Below are 17,242 nucleotides of genomic sequence, written 5' to 3'. Positions count from 1 at the left end.
TCGCCGCGGAAAAATGGACTCAGCGTAAACCAAAAAGCACCACCGATGCATTCGACGTGGAAAATCTGTTGCCGTAGCGCCTGTTACTTGTCGCATGAGGTCGTAAAGAATCGTCAATGGTTGTCCTGTCCTCAAGAATCTCCCAACGCCATAATATTTCCCTGCTCTGACCCTTCAATAACCCGTCTGATATGGCCTTGCTCAAGCCGTCTGGCATTCTCCCTACCCTCTTCGAGCCGCTGCACGCCCAACCGTAGATTCTCGACGTGCACCGCCAGCGGGATCTCTTTGTGGCCCCTCAATACTTCAGCGCTCGAGACTCTGGTCCGCAGTTCCTCCAGCTCAGCACCCATGGCCTGCAGCTTGAGGATCGTGGCAGAGACATGCGCCCATGCCACTTTGCGATACTGCCCGACTTGTCGCAAAAGAGTCAGTTGATTGTTGTACTTTCCCAGCTTCGCGCGGTTGCCGCCCAGCAGAGTCCACAGGTGCGAGAGGATCTCGTCCTTGTTAGCCTGTGCGGCGAGGTTGTCGCGCAGCGCGATAGCGTGGATCACGTCGAGCCGGTCTTCGAGGTTCTGCAGGACCATGAGTAAAGCTTGGGCCTCTTCGATCAGACGCTCGATTTCTTCGGACACTATCCGTGTGTGAGAGATGTATTGGTCGAGAAGCCTTGCCTCGGTGAATTGTATCGGTTTGAAAGGGGCCAGAAGTTTGTCTTGTATGAAGCCCGGGATGATGCCTCGGGAAGATTGCTTGACCGCCATATCATCGAGCACGCGTTGCGTCCAACGCGCTGTGCTCAGAACAATGTCCACCCCACGGCCAACGTGTGAATTGAATTTCTGAAGGTCATATGATGCTATACGAGCGGTCTCGATGAACCCATCAAATTCGAGAACCATCTCGTTGCGTGAGGCGAGCTGTGAGTACCGCACAATCTGCCGTAGATCGCGAATCGAGGTCTCCGATCTTTTCATGTCCAAGGGTAACGAAACACCTGCAGCAGATTCAGATAAAATGTCTTCAAAGTGAGATTGCGTCTTCATCAGAGCGTCGAACTCGACGGGAGCGGATGCTCCAGCAGGAAGAGTCGGGTTGTCGTTATGTGGTGAGGCAAATTGACACAGTCGAAGGTTGAGAAGAGAGACGCCAGGAATACGACATATGGGGGACAGAGCCGTATAGATGGAGCTGGTTAGGAGATTTTGCACAAGCATCAAGATGCCGAAGAAGAGATATGCCGCAAGCAGCCAAGATATGGGCCGCTTCAAGGTCTTCAGCGTCTGCCCTAGGATATCGAGCAGCCATTCCGTAGCATGCACCAGAACTAGGACGATCTTATCCACCACTGGCGATGTCGTTCTGTTGTGTGTTTGTGTCTGCCTCAATTGGTCCGAGCGTGCTGATATTGCCTGCTGCTTCGATGAAGCGACGTTTGGCCTGCCAGGTGGTTTACCCCTCCGGACGACCTTCTCCGATGGATTGATACTTGTTGCGAAGGATGGCATGATGAACTCTGGTTCTCGTGCTGTCGGCGTGGACAATCTGGGAGACTTGCGTCTCTCTCGTATGGCTTTCGTCATTTGTGGTTCCTCGTCATTAGGGACAGCAACCTCTAGTTCTCTGTCGGATTCCGATTCTGCAGAACGTTCGTCCCAACTGATCCTCTCATCGCCTTCATCTTCCACCACCCAGGATTCGCCCAATTGAGAATTGGATCCAGGAGCCATTTTATAACGTGCGCACTCAGTGGTTTTGGCCCGTCATGCAAGGAGGACCATTCCCCTGTGAAAAGGCGACACTCAGGAGGGCTGAATGAGTTCAGCCTTGTGTATGGAGAGGTGGCTGTCCCTGGTGGCGGGAAGTCTCCTTAAGGTATTAGCGAGGCGTTTCCTTTGAGTTGATATATAGGTGTATGTGTAACATCTGGATCAAACATGTTCTTTGCCACTTTCACTTATAAGCCAGAGAAGCACCGGACCAGGATTCTTGAGTGAACACGTAACAGGTCGCGTTCAAGGTCCAACTATTCGCTGTTCAACAACAGGAGGCGATTCGGGAAACATTCCAATCATGGACTTACGTCATAGTCGTTAGCGGCTAGGCACAGCTAGTGGCTGCAGTTGTCACTAGGGCTCATAACCATCGACCTCGCTACAGCACCCTCGATTGTAATGGTGACAAAGTATCTGGCTCAGGCAACAGTGAGAAAGGCCCCCACTGCCCCAGAAAAGCAAGAGTTGTAAAAGAAAGATGGCCAAGACAATTTTCTTCCTGATCCTAACCCTCAAAGGTCGACCAATCGAGTTTTGCTGGGATTCCAAAGGGCAGCAGATTGATATAGATAGAGGTGTTGTGAGTCCAGGGCTTCCGCAATAGGCTGGGCTCAATCAGCTGAACCCAAATGGCCTTCATAAATCATTCGACCAGGGCAACAGAAGCTGTGTTTCTGAACATGGCACGGCTGAAGATCTGCCGCTCTGAACGAATTCTAATTCTTGATGCACAGAACACTCGTCCCGGATTCTGGTGTGCTATCACCGTGCTGTTTGCATCAGGCTCCGTCACATTTGTGTTCTCGTTGTCGATGATAGTGACCCAAGACTTCGATTGCTTGACATAATCCTTCAAGTGTGCAGGTAGGCAAACACGCTTAAATCCCACCACTAAAGATTACCTTGAGTCGACTTTGTAGGTATTCCCTGAAGATGGTACAGGCACCCAACAGGCAGACAGGGTCTCGTGCTGACGTTGTTCAAGGCGGCTAACTACTTGAGACTCGGTGGAGTTGGAATTGTCTATAGCAGGCATACGAGGACAATCGTAAGGTTCACATTTGTCTGAGGATCTGGCGAGTGACGAATACACGTACAGGAGTGAGCCACCCATGAGCTGCCTGCTCGTTTAATCCATACTAATTCCTCATGGTGTCCACATCGGAGATTGGCATTCGGAAGGGGGACCGCGCACGGTTGCCAAAAACTCAAGCATGATAGAATTAGTAGATCCAGTATGCAGAGGTAGAATATCAGACAGAAATAGCTGGAAAGGTGCTTGCACTAAAACCAAAAAGCTTCTATTGAGCAATGCTCGGTACTTACTACTAGGTACCTAGGTATTCGTGAAAGTCGTTCAGAGGGCGCCTCCTTGGGTAATTCGGATACGGTAAGCAAGGCGAGCCACTAGGACAGGGTTTGTTAGTGAGTCTTGGCCTCGTAGCGTGATTGTCACTACAGCGCACAGGTGATACTGTGACCCAAGTCTTGGCAAATATTTTTGTTTAAATACCTCGCTTCCCCCAGTCCCCTTTGTGAAAAGACATACTTGTGCGTTCTCCCCAAACCAACCCCTACATTTGGAATGATCAAACAGCTAACATGATGATAGACCTTGTGGGAGCAACCTAGCTCAAGAAGTGGGTTTGCTATGGCGGTGTCCCTGCATTGCACATCGCGGTGGATGTCGCCATTAAGTGTCCTTCGGGGCTCTTATCCGCGTATTTTTTGGCTCCTTCATCCTTTTCATCATTGCCTCTTTGCCTTGAGCAAAGCTTTGGAGAAGAGAGATTCCTTGATTGCGGCTGGATACAATTGCCTGGTAGGGACACGTGTCCAGAGTAGCAATATTTAGAGACTGGTTTTGAACGATAGGTTGGTCTCTCAGAGTGTCTTACGATATCGTAAGTTAGGGCATTCGCTGTCAGGAGGCTGTAGTTGTGCTGTTAAGCCATCATCATGGTCCCAACCGCAAAAAGCGTAGTGACCTGATGGCAACAGTTCCAAAGGAGTTATTTCTGAGGTTTGACTGCGCGCAAGCAGCCGTCCGAAATTAATGTGCGCAGGCAAAACCCGCCTAAGAGAGCTTCAGACACTCTCCCTTGCCACGAAGACTCGAGTCCTTGTACAATCAAGTCCTCCAGCAAATCCCTCGACGATCACTTTCCCGCTCACGACTACGACAGAATGGCCACAAGAGTCTGTCTGTTGAGTGCTAGAATCCAAGCCACGTCCTTTGCCCGGCGAGTCGCGTACCCCTGTCGCAAGAGAAGGAAGATCATCAAGCTGATATCCATTCGAAATAGAATGTGGACAATCCATCGTGATAACCATCAAGAACGTTTGATCTACAGGATTGACCCAAAACAGTGATGACTGCCTACATCAACGATAATATGGCCTGGAATTACCAATTGCTCCCTTCACAGTAACCCGCCGGCTAACCCTTGCCCCGCATAAGCTCTCCAATTCAACAGGTACCTAGGCACGTGGATTGAACCGAGGGTAATTGACAATACTGGACATATACAAAGGCCCATAAAGAGGAAGTCCCACTGTCTTCCGCCATCTCTACGCTTTTCCCAGACACATTCGTCCATTCGGTACCCTACAAGCGTGTTCATTTCACTCAAGATGCCTCCCAGACCCCACCCACCTATCCAAATCCCGGATTCCTATACTACCCTACCTCTGAAGCAGATCAAGGTCTCTCACGTCCCGGCATCCTCACCAACTCCCACGCCGGTGCTGCTCGTAACCTTGAACAGACCGCAGAAACACAATGCATTCACAGATCAGATGCGGGAGGATATGGAACGGCTCTATGAAATCATCGACATTGATCCGCGGGTCAAGGTTGTTGTCTTGACCGGTGCGGGACGGAGTTTCTGCGCAGGAGCCGACTTGGATATTGGATTCTTGGGTGCAAGAGATGAAAAGGGCCAACTTAAGAATCCCAAGACTGAACGTGACGTGGATCACAGAGATGGGTAAGGATGACTACCGAACATACAAAGGCGATGCTGATCTATTTGCGCAGCGGAGGGAGAGCTTCTTTGGCAATCCACCACTGCTCCAAGCCAACCATCGCGGCCATCCAAGGCGCTGCTGTCGGTGTGGGCATCACCATGTGCCTGCCAGCAGCCATCCGCATCGCATATGCGAAGGCCAAGATTGGCTTCGTGTTTAGTAGACGAGGGCTCGTCATGGAAGCCTGCTCCTCCTACTTCCTCCCTCGATTGATTGGGCACTCTCGAGCGCTGCATGTGACCACCACTGGCTCCGTGTATCCTGCGGACAGTCCGCTGTTTGGCACTCTTTTCTCCGAGCTATGCCCAACACCAGAAGCAACCTTGTCTCGAGCACTCGAGCTTGCCGATGAGGTCGCAAAGAATACCTCGGTCGTCTCAACAAAGCTCATGAGAGAGCTGATGTACCGAGGCGCAGACAGTGCAGAGGGCACTCATCTCCTTGATTCCAGGGTCATTCACGGCTTGTTTGGCAGCAAGGACAACCTAGAGGGCGTTGAGAGCTTCCTGCAGAAGAGGCCAGTCAATTTCACTGGGCAATTACCACAGGACGCACCACCTGCATATCCTTGGTGGGATCAGGTCGACATTGGCTCAAAATCGCCAGACCCAAGAGGCAAACCCAAGTTATAGATGCTCTGTGCACACTGTATGGTCAACGGATCTGAGTTATTGCGATAATAAGATTCAAGTTCAATCTCGCTTTGGGTTATCGTAACCTGCCTCTTCTAGGAAGGCACAGTGTCCAGATACAGAAGAAAACCTGCTGGTGCACGCCTGTCTGGGCCAAAAGTGACGGAGTGGCCATCGTCTGCAGCTAGATCAGTCATCCTTATGGTTGACTATCCCCTACTCGTATCTTGCCAAAAGACAATAGAGATTCCTTGTCGCTGCCAACACCCCGGTTGGTGCTGTTGCTGCATGATTTGCTAAGCACTCGGGCCTGGCCCCGGTTGGGTGCCCGGCTTGATGGTCGTAGATTGAAAGCTATTGGCGGAACGTTGTGGTGGGGTTCAAAGGAATCGTCCTGCGACACGGATCACATCATCAGCCAAACTGCATTCGCATACAGAGAAGCCCACCGATCGAAAGCATTATTAGCGATCAAGATTCGGACATTCCAATAAAGACCGTTCCCGCGATTGCGATAAAAACCCTTGGGCCTGCCTTTCCTGCTCTTTTGTCCTGCTCCTTCCCGTGACATGTCAATTGGGTTCGGTCGTCTCTCCAGACTTGCTACTACCCTCGAACGACCTTCGATTCTGGCGTCTGGAAGGTCTCTGCACATTGCACCGTCGCGGCCGAACCCCGCTTCGTCCCCGGCCTCCGTCTCTAGACTCGCAGGTCTCTCTAAGCAATTCTCCTCCTCTTCCTCGGATATGGCTCCAGTCACGAAGCAATATGACTACATAGTCATCGGAGGTGGATCAGGTGGAAGTGGTGCTGCGAGAAGAGCAAGTGGTTGGTATGGCGCAAAGACGTGTATCATCGACGCCGGGGTATCGGGAGGTTGCTGTGTCAACGTTGGGTAAAGAAAGACTCATACCCAAAGAATTGGGGTCCATGTACTGATCTTCCGTGCTAGCTGCGTACCTAAGAAAATGACCTGGAACTTTGCATCCATCAGCGAAGCCATCGCAGCAGGCAAGCACTACGGCTACAAATTTGGCGACGGAAACTCCTTCGATTTCAAGACCTTCGTCGAGAAGCGTGATGCCAGAATAAAAGTCCTCAATGGCGCCTATGAGAATAACTGGGCCAAGGAAGGCATTGATCTGATAAAGGGACAAGCATCGTTTATCAGCGAGCATGAGATGGAGGTCACGCCCAAAGATGGAAGCGAAGCATTCAGAGTCACGGCGCCGCATATCTGTATTGCAACTGGATCATACCCGACAAAGCCCGAAGGCATCAAAGGCTCAGAGTATGGCATTACGTCCGACGAGTACTTCCTGATCAAACATCTCCCAAAGAAGATGGTTTTCGTTGGCGCAGGATACATCGCAGTCGAGCTTGCGGGTGTGATGAATGCCATCGGTGTTGAGACGCACTTGTTCATCCGACACAACACCTTTTTGAGAAAATTTGATCCGATGATCCAAGAAACCATGACCAAGCATTATGAGGAAATTGGCATCCACGTACATCGAAACCATCCTGGTATCAAGGAAGTCATACAATTGAACCCTGGTAGCGAAGACGGCTCCGACCCCCGAGAGAAGCAGCTCAAGTTAATAATGAACGATGGTACTGAGATGATCACCAACGAGCTGTTATGGGCAATTGGCCGAGGCCCAGAAACAAGAGGTTTGGGGATGGAGAAAATCCCGGTCAAAACGAACAAGACGGGGCACATTGTCGTGGATAAGTACCAGAACACATCAGTCGAGGGTATTTATGCTCTGGGTGACGTTACAGGACAGGTAGTGAAGCTCCAGGACACCCGGATGAGCCTGCTGCTAACAAAGAATCAAGGCTGAATTGACACCTGTCGCCATCGCCGCCGGTCGTCAACTAGGTAATCGCCTCTTCGGACCTCCTGAACTCAAGGCTTCGTACCTCGACTACGATCGCATCCCCTCGGTGGTCTTTTCGCACCCCGAAGTCGGCGCCACAGGCCTCACCGAACCTCAAGCTATCGAGAGGTATGGCAAAGAAAACATCAAAGTTTATCATACCAAGTTTTCGGCCATGTTCTACGACGTGTAAGCAACATTTACTGATGCCGGGCGCCAAAAACACGGTGCCCTAGACGAACACGGAACTAATGGATTTGCTAGATACCCGCCAGAGGAGAAAAAGAAAGAGCCGACAGAGTTCAAACTCGTGTGTCAAGGTCCCCGCGAAGAGATCGTGGGACTGCATATCCTGGGCCGAGGAGTTGACGAGATGATGCAAGGATTTGGGTGAGTGTCCACTAACAATTCCCCTCCTCTGCTGCGCGGCATGCTTGAAGAGATATCCAATGTCACTCTTCTGGTCCACCTTTTACTAACGATGTCCTTGCGCAGTGTTGCCGTCAAAATGGGCGCAACGAAGAAAGATTTTGATAGCTGTGTTGCGATCCACCCGGTATGTTTTATCCTCCATATTCCTGCTCGTCTTGAGGTCCAGATTACTTACGAATGACACCAGACCAGCGCAGAGGAATTGGTGACAATGAGGTAGAGAACAAGATGGACCCTTGCGGCCGTTTCCTCCTCCAAACCTAGAATTTGGTCAGGTGGCTGTTCTATATCGAGAAGAAAAAAACATGCATAGAGCGAACTCGGGCTTCTCACACACATATCAATAATCTGCCTGCTCCATCTCTTTTCGGACTTCTAGACACCAAGAAATGTCGCATTACATGTGACATCTACACATATACCGGGAGGGATGTATAGACTTAAGACACCGCAGGTGTTGAAGAGATAGCTAATGACCTCACAAAACAAAACTACACGGGTAGTGTTCGCTCCCCTTACTGTACTCCTTGTTCTCACAACATCTTGTCAACAAACACTTGCTCTCTTTTTGGTTCTCTTTTCTCTTCCCTCTCCCCTTTCCACACGCGTACACCAGGGCTATAGATATATCTGGATCCCCTTTTTTACAGGACCCAGATCCGCTCTGCTCCACTGGCGTCCCTTACCCCGTTCTTGTTCATGCGGCCGTACCACAGCCTCAGGCCGGCGCTCATAGCGGCGACGAAGAAGCCGCAGGCGGCGCAGACAAAGTTGCCCGTCGGGTAACCCTTGTGGGCCTCGTCGGCCTTCCAGATCCACTGGGCGATGATCTGGCCGATGCCGGCGGAGCTGTTGTTGAGGGCGATAGCGAAGGGGATGGTCAGTAGCGAGGGCGTGTTGCACGCGACCCAGTTGGCCATGGATGGCGCGACGGGAAACGCCCCGCACGCCGCCAGACACAGACACCCGTACCGCGAAGCGTAGGCGTCCGGCGGCAGCAGGCCCGCCGCCAGCCACCCTGCGGCGCCGACCAGCGACGCGATCGTGATGTGCACGCCCCGCGCGTTGAAGTGGTCCGCCGAGTACGACAGCGTGATGGCCACGACGAAGCCCACGCACCACGGCGGCACCGTCAGGAGCTGTGCGTGGATCGACGTGTAGCCGAGCCCGCTGACGATGGTTGGCGTGAAGAATGTGAATGAGCCTTGGGGGACGACGTCGGCGATCTGGTCATACACCATCGCATCGGAGTCAGCTTTCTTTGTTGGTTTAGGGGTTCCCTTCTAAGATGCTTCCGCGAGACAGCGCCATCCTTGCAACCCATGCCCCAAGAGTGGGCAACACAGGATAGGATATGTGTTAGGAGGGTACGAAGAGGAAGATCAATAGAAAGAAAAACACTCACGTATGCGATGTAATGCGCCAACATCCTCGGACTGAAGAATGTCTCGAGGACTTCCTTTCTCGAGGCGTGGCTCCTGAGATAGCCGCCGCCTCGTTCCTTCAAGCGGTCCTCGGCGAAGCGCTTGTCCGACTCGTTCAGAAACTTGGCTCGGGCGGGATAGTCGGGGAGGAAGAACAAGAACGACGCCGAGACCAGCGTGATGATGCCTTCGATGATGAAGAGCCACCTGAACCCCTCCAGGCCGGCAGAGCCGTTGACGTGGCCCACCCCGTAGGCGATCGCGCCTCCAAAGGCGCCGGCGAGGTTGCAGAAGGCGACGACGCAGGCGATCCGGACGGCGCGCTCGTTGTAGCGGTACCAGATCGTGATGAAGTAGACGATACCTAGAAAAGGGGGTGGGGATGTATTGTCAGTCTTATGTTCCTGTTCCTAACCCGGCACGTCCATCAACAATGCTTCGTCTTTGTCCTCTGGTGATGATCACCCCCAAGACCACAACCAGAGGCATCAGCATGCTGGATCGACCGAGGTCGAAAGGATCAAATGAGCTTTGTTACCTGGGAAGAAACCGGCCTCAAAGGCACCAATCAAGAACCTCAACACCACGACCGTCGCATAGTTCTGCACACCAGCGAACCCGATCGTCAATGCACCCCACGCAAACAGGAGGAACCCCAGCCACAGCGACGGCCGGACCCAATGCTTCATGACATAGTTGCTAGGCACCTCGAAGATTGTGTAGGCGAGCGAGAAGAGGGAGACGGTGACGGCGTAGCCATTGGCCGTCATGTGGGTCTGCTGAAGCAAGTCATCCCCGGTCTCCGAGTTGAGCACCTTGGAATTGCCAATATTGCCTCTATCGAGAAAGTTGAGCAGGTAGACCCAGCAGCAGAGGGGCAGGATGCGAATGTCGAGTCGCCGATTCAGGCGTCGATTGCGCTTTTCATACTCGATAGGGTCGACGATATAGGTGCCTTCTTCGCTGGAAGGAGACTCGATCACGACTTTCTGTACCAAGTGACGCGTCAGGAGACCTGGTGGCGTGTTTGAGATCCTACAGGTGCCTTGCTTACCTCTGGTTCTGTATCCTCATGGTGTTCTGCGGGTAGTGATTTTTCCATCTTGTCGTTGAGAAGACAATCCTGATATTCACTGCTTGCCTGACTCTTGAGGATTCTCGCAACAAGGGAGAAGGGGACGGTCGTCTCACAGGCATGCCGGTACCATCACCTTATATCATGGGCCATGGTCCCTTGGAACGTGGCAACCTGAGTATCACAGCCCGACGGACCAGAACCGATCGGCAAAGAGGCCGTTATGCCCGGGCTCGTTCATCTTGCATCACCTTGGATCATGACACTTGAGGCCCTGAGACAGGGACCCATGTAATTCGGCATATGAGACGGAGGATCGACCGGGAAGTGATGTGCAGATCAGACGTGAAATCATTGGACGATGGCCAGGGAAAACTGCGGGCAGCGCGGGGAAACATGGACGGAGAAAAGAACCTAGTGATGTATTGCGCCGTCTAATGCAACGTCCACGGCCAGGGGATCCAGACTCGTTTCTCCAAGGGGTGCCATGAGACGGCACAAGTCCAGTATATCGGTCGAGGCGAGGGAAATCGGACCCCGTGCCCTGCAAGCTAGTCCAGCAGCAGTCAGACTGTGAGCTCGAGCTCGGCTGGTGATGTGCCGAATCCTTCCATTCATCTCATGACATGTACGGTAGAAAGACAGAAGAAGCTTGACAAAGAAAACACTGATCCACCGCATGAGAACAGACACATGGCTGCTTCGCTGTACAAAGACAAAAACATCACATCATCACCCAATAACCCCGACTTCATGAATAGGCATCAGAATCTTCCTCTTCCTCTTCTTCTTCTTCTTCTTCTCTGCGGTCAGCATCGTCTTCCATATGCGCATAGTCGAGTATTCCGTCGTCATACTTCTCCTCCCTTCGATGAGGGACGATGCTCTTCTGGATGCCAAATGTCTTGACAATGTCTTCCCAAACGTCGAAGTCGAGCGTGAAGATCGCTTGGTTACGCTGTGTTTCCTGTCTCTCTGCGAGGCTCTTTTCAGGTACCAGACCCAATGTCGGCATCCCGTCGCTATCAAAGTCCAACGCCACTTTTCCTTCCTTGATCAAAAAGCTCACATAAAACATATTCTCGACTGTTTGTCCAAATGATTTCGGGTTGACACAGAAGTTGAACAGTGGCACGCAGCCATTATCAGCTATTTCATTCCTCCGTAGGAGCTCTCGTGTCTGCTGTTCCGAAAGCACCTCCTCGACTTCGTTGACTTCTCTCTCAGCATTTTCCTGTCCTGTAGTCATACTCTTGTGCAATAGACGTGCGATCTCGGTGCAGATCTCAGTGAGGTTGGCTGATTCCTGCTTCTGCAGATCCTCGTCGCCCAACTCGACCGGACGCACCGCTTGCGTGGGCTCAGTACGAGCTTCACGAGCTTTCCGCTGGGTTTGCTGCCGGATCTTCTTTTGAACCGATAGAGGGCCAAGGAGAAAGCCGGTCAGGCAAGGCCGTGAGTTGTACAGGAAACAAGCATTTTTCCCCAAGTACTCCCAATTCATGGTATCGCCTTCGTCCTCTTCATCCGCGTCCTGATGCCGCCTTCGCCGTTGAGACTGGGTTTGAGTGCTGGTAGGAGCATCGCGATGCGCCGTTTCGGGTTCGTTGCCCTGTTTCATGAACATGATACATTTCGTGACGAAATCGTCGACGTCAACACCAATCATCCCATCGCCCAGCGTCAAATTGTTGATCTTTCTGTAAGACAGGTCTGCAGTGTCGACGAGTAATCGCGAATCAATAGTGGCCTCTGAAGTTTGCTTGACATTCTTGTAAATTCCGTCCAATCTTATGAGTGTCTCTTCGAGGCCATTTGAGTCAGGTTGAAGGTATTCGGCCCTGGAGTCGTGGAGCTCCGCGTAAAGACTGCGCAGACCCTTGCGGACCTGGCGTCGTTCTTCAGGATCTTGATCGGGATCATAGTATTGTTGGACGGAAGGAGTCTGTGATTCCTCTACACCTGTTCTCCTTCGCTTCCGAGAGTCGGCAGGAGTCCTCTCTGACATATTGACTGTAGCACTCTTCCTCTTCTTGTGATTCCCCGCGGTATGATGCTCGTTCTCTTTATCGGAGTCGTCCGTCTGAATGGTTGACTGGGGTGCATGCGATGTAGCTGTATGACTGTCTGGGGAGGTCGGGAGGATCTCGTTGTCAGGATCAGTCGAGATAGCTTGGGTGTTTAGACGGGCCATGGTTGGCGCATTCCGCACGGGCGAGGCCAGAAGGACCGTGCGACGAATCGCTAAGGATTGGACTCGGTGGGTGGGTGAGGGGCAGCCTAAACTTTGAGAGAAAGTAATGCGAGAGGATTTTCCTCCACGCCTTCACGATACAAAGCACGCTACACTAACCACAGGCCTATAAACGATAGAAGGGGTATGAAGCAAGGTAATGGGCGAAGACCTTGGACATTGGGAGGGACGAGGACAAGGCACGAGGCTCCACAAGACGCGGCAACCTGATCCTCAACCTCAACGCGTTCGAAAGATACGCTAATCCAATATAGGTTAGCGTAACAGCCTTCCCCAGGGACGCCCGCCTTGTTCATCCATCAGGCTTCACTCTGTCAACTAGTAACCATCGAACCATCTACAGATGGTACACATTGACATATCTGTTGCTACTTCTTAGAAACGATGGCTAGTGGCTCCTCTAGCACTCCATCATGGATACTTACACCTTTGCGACCTCTCGCCAGATAGACTTTCCCGTCTGTGTCAGAATGTGAGTCCCTGGCTTAATCGGCTCTCATTCTTACCCGCTCGTTGCCGTCAATTCTAGACCGATAACAGGTCCTTTGTACTAATTCCTTGTATCTAGCAATACATTGGAGGGCAAACAACACTCCTTCCCGTATACTGTTCTCCTGAAACACCCAGAAATACGCCACATCGGATCAGTCCAAAGTCCGAATTCAGAGCTTTATGTGACTGCTCAGCTATGGGCCGAATCCAAGCCGTTAGGAGTCTCCTTGCAAACACCACATACATTCTTCAAGAACAACAGAACCTGGAATAAGTGGCTGGAGTTACCTGTTCTGGTCAAGGACTGTCCCGCCTCCTCTCAAGTTGCCATCACTGTGTGGGATATCTCGCCATGTCCAGAGAATGGCAGTATTGACCACGCTGTGCCGTTCGGCGGCACGACCATTCCATTGTTTGATAGAGATGGCACTTTGCGGAAGGGTCGCCAGAAATGCAAAGTATACCGCCGAAGACCCGCTGATGGTCAGTCACCGTCAAGAACGCCACACATTCCCCGCCCAAAACGTCGAAAGCCCAATGAGCAACCCCCTCCCCCTATACCGGAGGAGGAAGAGCTCGAAAGACTGGAGCAGCTTTTCAAAAAACATGAAATGAATGAGATCCCCCAGAACGACTGGCTAGATCAACTGGTCTTTCAGAATGTTGGCAAGAAAGCCCGTGAAGTCGAGGAAGCTGCACGGAAACGCTCCTCGGCCAATAAGCCATCGAAGCGCAAGTCGGCGCAAATGTTACCTAAGGGATTGAATGAGACTGCAAACGGACACGCCGAGCTTGATGTTGACGACGATTCTGACGACAACACAGACGACGAAGAACGTTTCACTCTTTATGTCGACTTCCCGCGGTGGGACTTCCCCATCATATTTGAAGATTATGGGTATGAACCATCAAAGATGATGAAAGAATTTCAAAACACTCCTTCGGCTTCAGCCGTAGGCGCAAAACCTCCACCAGAAGTCAGATATGGTCCAGGCATCGCTCCAGGCACATCTGTGGCGGATGACGAGGATTTCCCAGTCGTCCAGATCTTTGACCCCGAGCAGTTCCAACGGGAAAACCCTTGTGAGAGCAAACATCGGCGACTAGTCCGAAGCGACAGGAATGCATTTTCCGATAGCGATCAAAAGCCGAATGCCAAAATGAGGGACGAACTCAATGAGATTCTGTCGTATGGGCCAACACAAGAGCTGAGTGCCCAAGACAAAGATGTCATCTGGACGTTCCGACGGCACCTGAGCCGTGATAAACGAGCTCTGACCAAGGTCGTCAAAGCAACCGATTTCACGAATCCAAACGAGGTCCGTCAACTTGTTGAATTGATCCCTAGGTGGGCCAAGATCGATGTTGATGCAGCTCTCGAATTGCTTGGTCCGACTTATGACAACCCAGTCGTCCGGGCATATGCTGTTGACCGACTCCGACAAGCTGGGGACGCTGAACTGCAGTTATACCTCCTTCAACTCGTCCAAGCCCTGAAATTTGAGAAGTATGAGAGTACCGAGGAAGGGCTTCCAGCGTCGTCACTAGCCAAGTTTCTGATCGACCGTGCTGCCAATAATTTTATGCTAGGCAACCACCTGCACTGGTTCCTCATGGTTGAATGTGTTGACCAAGGCAGTGACACGAGCGCCGCAAACCGTGCAGTGTTTGCAAGAGTGGAATACTACTTCATGGTGGAGCTAGAAAAGCGTGATCCGAGTTTACGCAAGACGCTGTTGAGACAAGGTGAACTGATCACCATCTTGTCAAGTATCAGCAAGGAGATCCGGTTCAGCAGGACCAACCGCATACAAAAGATCGAGTTGCTCAAGAAGACACTGGCTGATCCCAAGAACGAACTTGTCAAAATCGAGCCACCAATACCGCTCCCCCTTGACCCTGAGGTTCAAGTGTGTGGGATCTATCCCGACGAGGCCAATGTCTTCAAGTCGTCACTGTCACCATTGTACCTGAATTTCAAGGTCGCGAGCGCTGCTGAAAGTTCGAGTGCGTCGTCACAGCGAACGCAGACACACGGCAAATACCCCATCATTTTCAAGACGGGCGATGATTTGCGGCAAGATCAGCTTGTTATTCAGATTATCACACTGATGAATAATCTCCTGCTCAAGGAGAATCTTGACCTGAAACTGACTCCCTACCGTATCCTCGCAACCTCGCCATCCGCTGGCGCTGTCCAGTTCATACCATCCACTGCGCTATCAGTGATCTCGGCGAAATACAAGGGGTCGGTGCTAGCGTATCTACGTGCCAACAATCCTGACGCATCGGGACCCCTTGGTGTCCGCAAGGAGACGATGGATACATACATAAGATCGTGTGCTGGATACTGTGTGATCACGTACATTCTGGGGGTCGGAGACCGCCACCTCGACAATCTCTTGCTTCAACCCTCGGGCCACTTCTTCCACATCGACTTTGGCTTCATTCTTGGACGTGATCCGAAGCCTTTTGCACCACTCATCAAATTGTGCAAAGAAATGGTGGAAGGACTGGGTGGCACCGCGTCACCACAGTACGCCCAGTTCAAACAATTCTGCTTCACAGCCTATACGACCCTGCGCAAGTCCAGCTCCTTGGTGCTGAACCTGTTCAGTCTGATGGTTCAGAGCTCTGTCACGGATATTAGGCTGATGGAGGAACAGATGGGGGGTATGGGCGGTGCTGTAGGCAAAGTAAGGGAACGATTTAATCTTGATGTCAGTGAAGAAGAGGCGGTAAGGGCTCTAGATCAGGTGTTGGCGGATAGTGTCAATGCTGTTTTTGGGGTCGTCATCGATAGACTGCATGAGTTCGTGCAGGGATGGCGAGCATGATTCTGGGCCCCCTGTCGTTGTCCAGGTTGGGTATATCAGCAATCGAGCTATCAACGAGGTATATCAGTAGGTGCTTTGCTGGATTGCAGTGCGGACCTTGGACACGTCCTGTATATGTACACTGTTTCCTTGCATCCACACGAGTTACACTTTCGGCGTTCGGAAGATATCAGGCCTTCACATTCTCAAGTAGCCGTTCTATACGCCAAAATATAGGAGGGACCTGTGTTGAAGATACGTGTTGAAGTCAGAGCTACATAGGGAGACGGATGCCTGCTAGCGCGTTCACAAGCGAGCATGGCAGGGGGGAAAACCAGAGCGGGGTTCACTTTCTCCTCACTGTTTGCCTCACAGTACTTCGTAAACACGACCACAATTGTCAGATCTCAACTACCATAGCAGATCACTGTGACTGACTACCTTCTGTGACCTCTCTTTACAAGCCGCTCTATCCTAGATACACCTGACGCTCCAAGAAAATGTCGGCCGAAGCCCAGCCCATCTCCGCGGAACGTTTCGCTCTAGCCATACAAGACCTTCCGGCCGAGAACTTGTACTCCAAGGCTCAGGAAATCGAAAACTCCATCGCCCACCTCGAGCGCTCAAATAAACAGCTTCAAGAATATATCGATAGTATCAAGTCAGACCAAAGCATTCCAGAGAGCACGAGACAGGAAGGGGACAAAGACTGCTCGGATGCAATTCAAGAGAACCAGATTGTGATCGGTCGGCAGAGGGAGAGAGTAGAGCTGTTGAAGCGCGAGGTGGAGAGAAGAGGAGGGAAATGGCACGAAGCAGATACAAACGGGAAGTCGAACGGGGTGTCAGAGGAGTCTGGAACAGAGGCTGGAACAAGCACAACAGAAACCAGGAACGGAGGGGGCAGACTGACCGACGAGGAATTGCGGCGGCAGATGATGGATCGGCTCGGAGGCGACGACGATGATAACAACGAGGACGGAATGCATTTGTGACAATTTTACCTGAAGTGCAACAGGGTTCAAACTTTACTACACTGCCATGGCCGTTCTGAGTCAGAGTCCGCATCCCGAAGGCATCTGTGCCTTTCACAAACACCACCAAAGACACAGCAGTCCATCCACCGGTCGCTACTACTTCGAGGCATTCCTTTACCATCGCAAGGTTTTCCCAAGAAATCAGGCGAAACTATCGACACATAAGAGCACCATATCAGACACCTAGTTCTGCCTGTGCTTTCGGAATGCGACAGTAAGCAATACAAATCGTACACAGACCGCAGGATCCTGAGCGGAGGCAGTTCTCTCCATGGCTCCGGATATCTACATATGTAGCATCAAAGTGGAGTCCAGGAGTACGCAGACAGCCAAACCCGGGGGTTCAATACATCTGGGAGGCTACCGAGCGAAAAAGTCTATTCTTGCCA

General features: G+C 51.7%; 7 protein-coding genes across 7 annotated transcripts; 4 read left to right on the top strand and 3 right to left on the bottom strand.

The window, feature by feature from the left end:
* Positions 1-131: 131 nt before the first annotated feature.
* Positions 132-1,733, bottom strand: AYO21_02521 (hypothetical protein; the record flags this gene model as incomplete). Its single annotated transcript, XM_022652499.1, has 1 exon — positions 132-1,733. The coding sequence occupies one exon, from the start codon at positions 1,731-1,733 to the stop codon at positions 132-134; it is 1,602 nt and encodes a 533-aa protein (XP_022515187.1).
* Positions 1,734-4,412: 2,679 nt separating this feature from the next.
* AYO21_02520 (hypothetical protein) lies at positions 4,413-5,440 on the top strand (the record flags this gene model as incomplete). Its single annotated transcript, XM_022652498.1, has 2 exons — positions 4,413-4,768; positions 4,819-5,440. 2 exons carry the CDS (start codon positions 4,413-4,415, stop codon positions 5,438-5,440), a joined length of 978 nt encoding a protein of 325 aa, XP_022515186.1.
* Positions 5,441-6,186: 746 nt separating this feature from the next.
* On the top strand, positions 6,187-7,975 carry AYO21_02519 (hypothetical protein; the record flags this gene model as incomplete). Its single annotated transcript, XM_022652497.1, has 6 exons — positions 6,187-6,335; positions 6,393-7,230; positions 7,283-7,512; positions 7,588-7,713; positions 7,819-7,879; positions 7,943-7,975. 6 exons carry the CDS (start codon positions 6,187-6,189, stop codon positions 7,973-7,975), a joined length of 1,437 nt encoding a protein of 478 aa, XP_022515185.1.
* Positions 7,976-8,399: 424 nt separating this feature from the next.
* Positions 8,400-10,281, bottom strand: AYO21_02518 (hypothetical protein; the record flags this gene model as incomplete). The annotated part of the gene is made up of 4 exons (XM_022652496.1): positions 8,400-9,038; positions 9,161-9,543; positions 9,718-10,168; positions 10,234-10,281. 4 exons carry the CDS (start codon positions 10,279-10,281, stop codon positions 8,400-8,402), a joined length of 1,521 nt encoding a protein of 506 aa, XP_022515184.1.
* A 724-nt stretch (positions 10,282-11,005) lies between these two features.
* AYO21_02517 (hypothetical protein) lies at positions 11,006-12,448 on the bottom strand (the record flags this gene model as incomplete). Its single annotated transcript, XM_022652495.1, has 1 exon — positions 11,006-12,448. One exon carries the CDS (start codon positions 12,446-12,448, stop codon positions 11,006-11,008), a length of 1,443 nt encoding a protein of 480 aa, XP_022515183.1.
* Positions 12,449-12,921: 473 nt separating this feature from the next.
* Positions 12,922-15,837, top strand: AYO21_02516 (hypothetical protein; the record flags this gene model as incomplete). The annotated part of the gene is made up of 2 exons (XM_022652494.1): positions 12,922-12,980; positions 13,077-15,837. The coding sequence occupies 2 exons, from the start codon at positions 12,922-12,924 to the stop codon at positions 15,835-15,837; spliced, it is 2,820 nt and encodes a 939-aa protein (XP_022515182.1).
* A 479-nt stretch (positions 15,838-16,316) lies between these two features.
* AYO21_02515 (hypothetical protein) lies at positions 16,317-16,811 on the top strand (the record flags this gene model as incomplete). Its single annotated transcript, XM_022652493.1, has 1 exon — positions 16,317-16,811. The coding sequence occupies one exon, from the start codon at positions 16,317-16,319 to the stop codon at positions 16,809-16,811; it is 495 nt and encodes a 164-aa protein (XP_022515181.1).
* Between the last annotated feature and the right edge of the window lie 431 nt (positions 16,812-17,242).

This window comes from Fonsecaea monophora (genome assembly GCF_001642475.1).
Source record: "Fonsecaea monophora strain CBS 269.37 chromosome Unknown Scaff11, whole genome shotgun sequence".
In the NCBI taxonomy this organism is placed as follows: domain Eukaryota; kingdom Fungi; phylum Ascomycota; class Eurotiomycetes; order Chaetothyriales; family Herpotrichiellaceae; genus Fonsecaea; species Fonsecaea monophora.
Note: the sequence above shows the minus strand (reverse complement) of the source record. Positions and strands in the feature narration are given on the sequence as shown.